A 10,472-nucleotide genomic window follows, 5' to 3' on the forward strand; every position below is an offset into this window, starting at 1 on the left:
ATTTAGTGTCTTCCATATCTGTCATAGCACCTTTCTTATCTATATATTTATCATATAGTGCCTTTCACATTTATATTTATCTATTATATAGTGCATTTCATATTTGTCATATAGCACCATTTCTGTATATCTGTCATATAGTGTCTTTCATCTATATGTATTATACAGTGCAATTTATATTTATCTATCTATTATACTGTATAGTGCCTTTAACATCTGTCATATAACACCTACCCTATCTATCTATTATATAGAGCCTTCCATGTTTGTCATATAGCACCTTTCCTATCTATCTATCTTGCCTACTATGCTAAAATTAATATCTATCTATCATATACAGTAGTGCCTTTCACATCTATATTTATCTATCTATTATATAGTGCCTTTCATATTTGTCATATACTGAAGCACCTTTTCTATATATCTGTCTTATAGCGCCTTTCATGTCTATCTATTATATAGTGCCTTTCATATCTGTGTGTCATGGATGGTCAGCAGGAGGACTGACTGGCCAAGGTAATATGTTTTCCAGTGCAGTGGACGGCTGTCTGCCCTCTGATGCTGCCCTGGTTTGGATTCACCACATGGGAGTTGTAGTTGGAGCGTTTTGCCAAGTCGGAGACCTCTGGGGGAGCTCTTAGATGTGCACCATCCCTCACCCTGCACTGTCCAACCCGTAAGTGTTTCCAGGGTCAACTGTATGGTGTTATGTCCTGCTCAGCCAAGTGAATGAGAGTCAGAGTGGACAGAGATTAAGTTAACCTAAATTGCAGACAGAGGAAGAAATAAAAGGAAGGTAGTGGATGGTATTGAGTTGCATTATATTATGATAATGAAAATAAAGATAAAAGGCCTATTTGAACGCGAGTCTGGGTCTCCTGTGATTTAGTCTCTGGTTTGATGTTCTGAGACCTAAACCCCCAAACCTCCGTTCACAACCTATAAGATAACCTTGAATGGTGCTCATTATACATACCATTGCATCTCCTTCCATAAATCATTCTCTCCTTTTCCATCCCGTTTACTTCGCATTGCCCAGTTGTCGGCTGACCCTCAGCAAGCCACTTCAGCAGCCCCGTTCACATTACGCGAAAACGACTCGTCAAGTTTAACTTCAGGCCAGAGGAGAACTGTCGCTTCAGACAATAAAATGTTAATAATGCGTTCGCTCGAATGTGTTACTAACGTTGAGAAGCTCATTTCTGACCCGTCAGTTTAAATAAAACTCCAAACGCGCGTCTCCCGGCTGAAGTAGCTAAGACGACGCGTAAAGACGACCTCGGGACCGGAGAGGAGGAATCCCCAGGCTGTCGTCACGAAGTCGTTGCACTGCAGGCGTTGTTCATCCCGGAGCCTAGAAACGCGGAGCCACAGAGCTGCTGTTACTAGGAATTCCTAAACAAATTAGTATTATTTGCATTTTCCATGTATAACGGAAGAGGCCAGTATGAACGTAATGCAAAAATGTTTTCATTAATTCAAAATTCTGGAGGGCCCATTAGCTGACGGATTAAGGATGTCATCCAGGGAAGAATCCTTGGAGATCGAGCTCATCACCACTTTGCACAGCACCACATAAGCCATCCATCCATTTTTTTGAAATTCGTTTAGTCGTGAGCAGGGTCGCGGGTTGCCTGGAGCATCGGGTGCAAGGCAGGAACAATTCCGACTGGGGCTCCTTGCCAGTACGACGTCATCTCACGTCTTTGGGGGGCAATGCAGAGAAAACGTGATGTCTTCACGTGCCGAACGAGCGGAGGGCACTACGAGGCGGCGGCTTCCTCTTGAGACGGGCATTCATTTCAAGTTTCTTTTTTAGCCTTTAAAATTGAGTATAAAAAGTGTAAGAGATGACGATCGTATAAAAGCTGGGGAAAGTTTCTCGAATCTCTTGTCATATCATATTATGTGATATCATCTACTCCGTACTTCTAATTTTTTTAATTTTTTTACTGTTTTTAGGATTTGTTCTTTTCTGTGTATTGTATTGTATTGACCCCCTTCTTTTGACACCCACTTCACGCCCAACCTTCCTGGAAAAGGGTCTCTCTTTGAACTGCCTTTCCCGAGGTTTCCTCCATTTTTTCCCTACAAGGGTTTTTTGGGGAGTTTTTTCTTGTCTTGGGGGGCTGTCATGATGCAGGGTCTGTTAAAGCCCATTGCAGCACTTCTTGTGTGATTTTGGGCTATACAAAAAATAAATTGTATTGTAATTGTATTGAAATCACAAAGCTGTTGCCCAATTCGCGAAGTTTATTTCAAATCGTTCATACATAATGTCTGATGTCATCTTTACCACTCCCTGTTGTGCTTTATCCGAATTGTTCACGATTTCTAGTTAATGGCTTGGGTTTTAAAACTATTATATATTTTTTCGGAAACTATTTCATTCCTTAGGAATTAAATTGGTTTCAATTGGATTAAACAGGGTTGGCAACGTGATGTGAATTCAGTTTTTTTAAAACAAGAAGATGCAGAGACAGCTGGCTTGGTCGGCTCGAACGCCACCGTTGCTATGGCTTCCTTTTGACCAATTGCATTTCTTATTAATAATATTAAAATCATATACAATAAACATTAGTCTTTTTCTACCTCCAAATCGTTTTAATCGCTGTGGGTATCTTCTCTTCTGCTAGTCGGATTTAAACGCTCCTGGCATTTTTTTTCCACTGTGAAATGAGGGCGGTTAGGGGGCGTGGCTTTGGTTTTTTTTTTTATTACGTAAATGAATAAAGACCGACAGCTAACAGGAAGTCGCGCTTTTCGAAAGGACGGCCTTTTCGCGTTTAGCATTCGGGGAGCGAGGGCTGCTGCTGTCGCTGGGAGGGTGAGGCTTTTTTCTTTTTATTTTATTACTTTTCTTTCTTATTTTTACAGTTCGGAAAGGCAAAGCGGCCCTCCTCAGTTTTATTTTGTATTTGTAATACTACTGATCGCCGAAGTGTTACTGTTAATTTTAATATGTAAAGAATGTATTGAGAAGGAAGTGGTGCCAGAATAGGAAACGGGAAGGGGGCGCCACGGATCCTCTCCTTTGTGCGTTTGAATGGCCTCGCCTTTTTGCTAACGTTGGGGTGCGCTGGCAGTTTGGGATCCTCTCTAGACAATGGTTTCGTGTGAAAAGTGGGAGGTGTATCGTGTTGGTACAATGAAAAAGAAACTGGCTCCCGGTTCTGCTTTCGCTGGAAGGCTTGACTCACAAGTTTGGAGTGCCCTGAAAAAAAAGACCCCAATGTGGACGTTGAGACTTCTTTGTGTAGGCGGACTCGGAGGTGGATGCCGTCAATGTGGGTTTACTGAGACTCAAGCCCGTTGGTCATCTGTCAGTTTCTAGTCTGTAAAGCTGAAGTGTTCAGTTTCGGAATGGTTCACCTGTATCGCGGGGGCGGTCTGTGTAACCTTTAATTCGCACTATCCGCCACCTTCATGCCTAAATGAGGGGTTTAAATGCCCCGTGGCTGAACGCGAGTCAGTGACGGCTGCGAGGTGACTTCAAGCTTAATGTTGTTTGTATTTATTTGAACATTGGATTAACGGGTAAGGTGGTAGTTTCCAGTCTCCCTCTGACCGAGGACTGGCTGTCGGACTGATTAATAGAACTAATTGTCCAGGGTGGGCTTCTGTTCATTTGTGCTGGGTTAGGCGCTCTGTGACCTTTTAACAGGATGAGTTCTTAAATGTGTTGGTCATTTTCTTCTGGAATCGTAAATTAACTGTTCAAATCGAGTCGTTATATTGGTGCTTAATTTTTTTTTCATAATTCTACGCAAGTGGACATTTTGGTTTATTTGCTCTCTTTTCGTCAAAACTTGTTTTTTCCTATTCAGGGATTACGGTGTTCAAAAAGTCTACCTGTGCAAAGAGTGCATTTGCTAGTAAAAAGTCAGTCTTAAAACATACACAACGGTGAACTTTAAGGGGCTGTCCAAAGACGAGCCAGTCCTTGATACTGCCATCCCAGCACTGCTGCCTGAAAACCAGTTCAGATGGTATATGGTGTATGACGCCTTTTACCCAAGACAAACTGGCATCATTTCGGAGGTAGCAATTGCTTACGTTTCTTTTGTCTTTCTAATGGGAGCACAAGCAGCTGAAGTGGGGGGGTCACACGGTGTCAGCAGCTGGATTTGAACCCACGACCGCCGGGTCTGAAGTCCAAAGCCTTAGCCAGTGTGTCCTCCGTCCATCTCCTGTACCTGCTTTGTTCAGTTTAGTGACACGGAGCCACGGGCCTGCCCTGATGGCAAACCTACCCAAATTACCTCCCTTACAAGCCGTCAAGCTTTGTGTTGGGAAATGGAATAAAAATAATCTTCTTCAACAGCCATATGGGAGAACAGGCAGACTCTGTTAATGTGGTTTTTTCTTGTTCATTCAAAAGATTTGCAGCTTAGTTCACAGCTCGGCTCAAGGCAGCACATTAGGGATCTTTAAATCTCAACCTGTGTTCCTTTTAACTTGAATGAATTCAATAGAAACGGATGTTTGTAGTTTTTTTCCTTTTCTTTAGTTAATAAATCAACAGCGCCACCTCGTCCAAAATCTTCATTTTGTTACGTTAGTGTCGTGAAAAGATCAAGAAGTGTTTAAACTGACCAAGTGACACTAAAAATTGGGCTCAGTGCCTTCCTTTGACTTTCTAGAGCAGCACTGCATGTTACATGGAGCCGAATTTTGATGACCCGGTGCTTTTTCTTTCTTCTTTTTTTTTTTTTTTATAATCTTTAAACACTCGTCATTATGTGGCGGACGTGGATGGGAATGAGTAACTGATGTATATGAAGCCTTAAATATGATTTTTCTTCTTGTATAGTTTGAGTTTATTTTGATTGCAGTTTTTACTGTTCAGTATTTCTGTGGGTTTAAAAGAAGTCTTCATTTTTTTTGTGTGTGTATTTATTATTTCTTTCTAAGATTAGCTTAGATAAAACAGTTTGAAATTCTGAGTGATGGAAGTTCCAGCTTTGTGACCTACGATTGCAGAGTTGGGCTTCAGTTGCCCCACAGCCCTGCATCATCTCTTGATATTTTTTGCTAAACATGGTCTCGCACCCTGGATTTACTCGTGTCTGCTATTTTAATGTATACAGGTGATGGGATTGAGTTATCATTTGAGGCAGGAGAGTGCCAGTTTCCTTATGGCTCAACTATTGTTGAGCAGAGTTCCCGTCCCTCGCTCCGCACATGGAGCCCTGTGAGGATTCCCGTTTGGCATGTTCCTTTGTTTGCTCTACTCCATGTGTTTATGTGCATTTCTTTAGCGTCTCCTCACTTTCTGTTAGATATCTATTACGTATTTGGCTGGTGCCTTTTATTCCAAGGTGAATGACAGCACTTGAGATACAACTGGTGACCTTTGTTTTGTTTTTTCAATTGGAGGACAGGCTTTGCTCCTGGTCAGATGGTGTCAGAAGTGGGAATTGAGCCCACAGCCCCATGGGTTTAAAGTCTTAACTACTACGCCATACTGCCTGCAAAAAGACGTTTATTGAGGACCTCATAACTTTTAAAGAGCGATCAATTCCTCCAACGGGTTGTGAACTCTGATCATTGGCTTAGAAGGGCAGCATTTTAATGTCAAACTCCCCAGTTGAGTACATAACTCCAAGACGATAACTCTTGGAAATGTAAATGAACTTGGAAGCCAGTCGTCATCCATCATGGGACAAGAAATCAATATGATCTCTGAATATGCACTCTTTTCTAATTCTTCAGTTTGTGATGCCTTCTAACAATGCTAAAGCAGCCATGGTAGTTGGAATAGTCTGACTGTTCTATGCACCATTGGCACAGAAGTGTCTTAAATTTGTAACGTTATGCAATAAATTTTGGTGTATTTTGATAAATCCTGCATCATGGATGCAAATATTAAAGAGGGAAATGACACAGACGGTGGCCTCACAGTTTCGCTTCCGGGGTCCTCCTTGTGTGGAGTCTGCTTGTTCTCCCTGTGTCTGCGCGGGTTTCCTCCCACAGTCCAAAGACATGCAGGTTAGGCGCATTGGCGATTTGAAATTGTCCTTGGTGTGTGTGCCCTGCGGTGGGTTGGCACCCTGCCTGGGATTGGTTCCTGCCTTGTGCCCTGTGTTGGCAGGGTTTGGCTCCAGCAGACCCCTGTTCAGCGTGTTGGAAAATGGATGGGCGGATGAAATGACACAGATGCAGTAGCACTGCTATACAAATTATTCTAAACCAGGCTTTTATTACGTCTAAACCGCGGGTGCTGAGCTCCGGGTCTGGAGGGACGCAGTGGCTGCAGGTTTTCATTCTCACAATCGACCAGTTTTCACCGCTAATTATCTCCAGCAGTGGGATTTGAACCCACAACCACAAGGGTTTGAAGTCCAGTATGTCGAGTATGATGGCTGTGATTTAGGACATTCGTCCACATTAAATGTGCCTTGATACATGTTGCTGTACGTTGAAAGTGTGAGTTTTGTATTTCCTTTATAACTGGGGTCATTTCCTTCCTTGTACCTGCCCCTTTCCTCGTACTGTAGGATCAGAAATGAATGGATGGCTAGTGGTTGTGACGACTTCTGTTAAACACAGTCATGTGATTTTGCTCATTCTTAATTTTCATGCTGATTTGTGCTTCTCCCTTTTTTTTTTTTTGTATTAAATAGAGAACATGCCCTGTTATAGGAAGGAAACATACGAAGTTGCAAAGGGTTATATTGACCACTGCATAGGAGTTCAAAGGGCACCTCCCAGCAAAACAGTCCAAATAATGTGCAGCCTTGCTAAAGAAATGGAGAAGACCTACCAGCACAAGTTGAACTCCTTGCTGCAAAACTTTATTTCCTGTTGTGCCCCAGATTATGGTGTGAAGCTCAAGAGAGTAATGGAAGAAATGGTAGGAGATGGGATATTAAACTGGGGCCGTATTGTTAGCCTCTTCACCTTCACTGGATTGCTGGCCCAGGAACTCCATTCGAAAGGCGCTGGCACGGACTGCAGTAACAAGTTGGCGGATACGATTGCCGATTACCTGGGGGTTGAAAAGGCAGAGTGGCTGGCTCAAAATGGAGGCTGGGTAAGGGTCAATTTTGTGTGTTCTTTTTGTTTTGAAAGACCTTGTAATCCTGAATGTTGGTGAAACACACCAGAGAATCTAATCTCTTTACTCCAACCCCCTTTTTTATTTATTTCTATAAATCCTCCCAAGCTTATTTTTACTTATAAATCTGCCCCAGTTACCATAAATGGATTCTAGAAGTTTTCATCTAAGGATCTGGTCTGCTGTTTTATAAATGCATTCCTTCCCGTCATTGCTAGGGTGGTCTACGGCCAGAAGACTTCCCCCCCTTTGAGTTTTAAATTGAGTGCCGTGTGGCTCTGAACCCACCGACGCCTTCCTCAGATGCCTGTTAAATATAACCGAGGAATTTGTGTCATTCCTATCTAATCTCTCTCGCGACCAAACCATGAAAGATATAAAGCAGTGGCGGCGTACCTGACTCGAACCTGCTTAACTTGTCATCGGACGACAGTAAATCATTTGAAACAAATGGTCTGCTAGTTAATGGCTTTCTTCTGCTACACACTAAAGGATGTATATATACTTTTTTTTTCCTTATTTGCAAATTATAGAAAATATTAGTCATTTTACAGTTTTAAAGGAGGAGAACTTCAAATCCAAAAAGCTGCACTTATTTATGGAATGCAAACATGTCTGTGCCAGGAACAATGTCTTCTGTAGACTGTATTTTACATTTTTGTGGTACGTTCCCTAGCCGTCAAGAGACGCCCGGATGTGAAATGAATACATTCTTCTGGAATGTGCAGGGTTCAGATTTTAACCTTTCACGTGCCTGCTTTACCACATGCATTTCCTTGGCAGTCTGGTCCAAAAGTTAATGTGTGATGTGCCCAGACAAAGGTCACAGATGGTTTTGTTCGCCATTCTGCCTCTTATTAAAGATTGGCAGTTCAAAGATACAATTGTGCCCTAACTATCAAACGACTGGTGTTCTGTCTCCATTGTAAAAATATTTCATCTCGAGTCAATGCAGTGTGCAGTTAAATTATGAAAGAGTCTTTGGATATCTCTTGCATTTTTTTCCTGAGTTGCTTATAATAATCACAAAGTGAATAACCTGATGGTTTCTGTTCATTCATGTTGTGTGTGAAACATGGCGTATTTTTCAGCTGCTGTATGAATCGGCTAAACTTAACTTCCACATTCAGGGTTTTTTTTGGTAAGACTTTTTTTTTTTTTTTTATTCATAGCTTGTTTAAACTAGTTCATTTTTTTGTTTCCGGAAGGAATAAAAGATTGGGAGTGATTTACATACATCTGGCAAACGATGGCCAACTGCAGCTGGGCCTTTTAACACATCACATAAACTGTTGTGAAAGCTGCCAGGTTTTAATGGAGTTTAGTTGATCACCTGCGCGCTTCTTCCATCACATACTGTGTGTTTATAATAATAATGGAGGCGTTCAATGTCGGGGTGTGTGGTTTTTAAAATCTTTGTCAGGTGGCACAGTGGCTAGTAATAGTCACTCGCATCTGTGTCTGGGGCATTGCTAGCATCTTCAGCCGCCTGTTAGATTACATGGTAGGCCTCGTGTGCCTAGTAATTTAGTGAGATCCCACTTGAGATCCTTTTTATCTGTTACAGCCCTGCACCTTGCGGTTCCCCCGGGGGCCCTGAATGGAAATTTTTTGGATCGTTCAGGGTGGTTGTAGGGGTTAACTAACCCCTTTGTGACTGAAAGCGAGGAATCATTTTTATTTACACGGTGGAAATACTACAAAATGGAAGTCCAAGTGCATTTCATGAACCTTGTATTATCTGTTTGGCAAGATGGAAAGCATTCTTTAAATTTGAATCCTTTGCATCACGCTGGAGAAATGGCTGCATGTCTTTATTATCCTGCCTTTGTTTAAATGGCTGCATGTTTACTATGAATGTGGATCCTAAGCAGTGAACAAAGTTCAGTTATTGAAGAGAGATTTATAAGCTAGTGTAGTGGCAGGGCTGAAAATAGTTTCATGAATATTTGAAGTATTTTTACATTACTCCTTTGTGTATTTTAACCTTGCATTTTAACACATCTAAAGTGCCATATTCTGTATTATCGTGGGCTTTATTTTACCAGAGTTCTTCTGCTGCACAAACACACAATTAATGCTGACTGCACATACAGTAGACACAGAAAAGCAGATCTGCTCTCTTGTTTTAAGCAGTGAAACTTTTTTTACTGCCCAGAGCGGCAGCCTTGAAACACGTCTGCTCAACACGTCACAGTTCTTGTAATTTCCTTTTGAGGTAAATTCAGTTCCTTATCTGAAAAGCATTTCCTTGACAGAAGGAATGGGCAGCTTTTAAACAGACAGTGTTTTTATTCTTGTTTTTTGAGTTTCAAACCCTTATTATAAATAAGGTAAGATTCTGTTTAACAATTTTTTTTTTTTTTTTTTTTTATTTTCTTTAGGATGGATTTAGCAAATATTTCCAAAACTCCAAGGATTCCCATTCAGATTCTTCCATGAAGACAGCATTGTTTGCAGCAGCTGGCTTTGGGATTGCAGGCCTAGCCATCCTCCTTGTGCGATAGACCAGTTACTACTTCTACATTCCCATAAAAAAATAACTATTTAGACCATATATTTTAAAGTTAAAAAAAAAAAAAAATAAAAAAATATATATTTTGTACCTGTTTGTGTTTTTGTTTTCCCCCTCCTTCTTTTTTTCCTTCCCCAACTCCTGCTAAAACCTGTAAGACAGTGTTTGGCAACAAAGGCTATTAACAAAGACACTCATTTCAATAGAAGGGCTTGGAGTTAGAAAGGAGAGCAGAGAAAAAAAAAAAAAAGTGCTGTCATTTCACAAAATGATTTGGGACCTTGAAGCTGTATGTTGGCATTTTGGATTATCGGTATGTTGTATGAATGGTAAGTGTAATGGAAACATGAAATGTAGAAGGACATTTCTGAGACGCACTTTAAAAATGTACTTCAGTGACCTAAATAATCTCCATTGATATTTGGACCTGATCATACTGTAGTTCTTAACTCGAAAAACTTAAATAAAACGGCAATCCCATCCAACAGAGTAACAGGTGATCTTTTCTCTTTTGGCAAAAAAAATCTGACTGGGAAGAGACGGACTCGATTAGCAATATGATGCTCGTTAATGTTTACCGCCAAATGCAATATAAGGAGTTTTTTGTAGCAAAGTGGGTTTTCTTTTAGGAGAGAAGTGTTTTTAATTTTTTTGTACTGTATTTATTTTTAGTTTTGTGATGCAGGAAAAAAAATCCCGTTCCTCTTCAAAATATTTATGTTCTCTCAGAAATGTTATTTTTCTTTCTTAATAAAATTATTTTTTAACCAAACAAGTCTACTGCTGTGGGTTTTTTTTTTTTTTTCTTCTCTCATAGCTGACCTTTTAAGTTTTGTTTTTACTGCTTTTGTTTATGCAGTTGGGGTGTTTTTTTGTTTTAAAACTAGGGGGCTTGAC

The 10,472-nt window shown here is 40.8% G+C and overlaps 1 protein-coding gene across 1 annotated transcript; it reads left to right on the forward strand.

Moving 5' to 3' along the window:
* Positions 1-2,728: 2,728 nt before the first annotated feature.
* bcl2l10 (BCL2 like 10) lies at positions 2,729-9,825 on the forward strand. Its single transcript, XM_039770311.1, has 3 exons — positions 2,729-2,827; positions 6,627-7,036; positions 9,445-9,825. The coding sequence occupies exons 2-3, from the start codon at positions 6,632-6,634 to the stop codon at positions 9,565-9,567; spliced, it is 528 nt and encodes a 175-aa protein (XP_039626245.1). The 5' UTR covers positions 2,729-2,827; positions 6,627-6,631; the 3' UTR covers positions 9,568-9,825.
* The last annotated feature ends 647 nt before the right edge of the window (positions 9,826-10,472 follow it).

This window comes from Polypterus senegalus, chromosome 12, assembly GCF_016835505.1.
Source record: "Polypterus senegalus isolate Bchr_013 chromosome 12, ASM1683550v1, whole genome shotgun sequence".
Classification (NCBI taxonomy): domain Eukaryota; kingdom Metazoa; phylum Chordata; class Cladistia; order Polypteriformes; family Polypteridae; genus Polypterus; species Polypterus senegalus.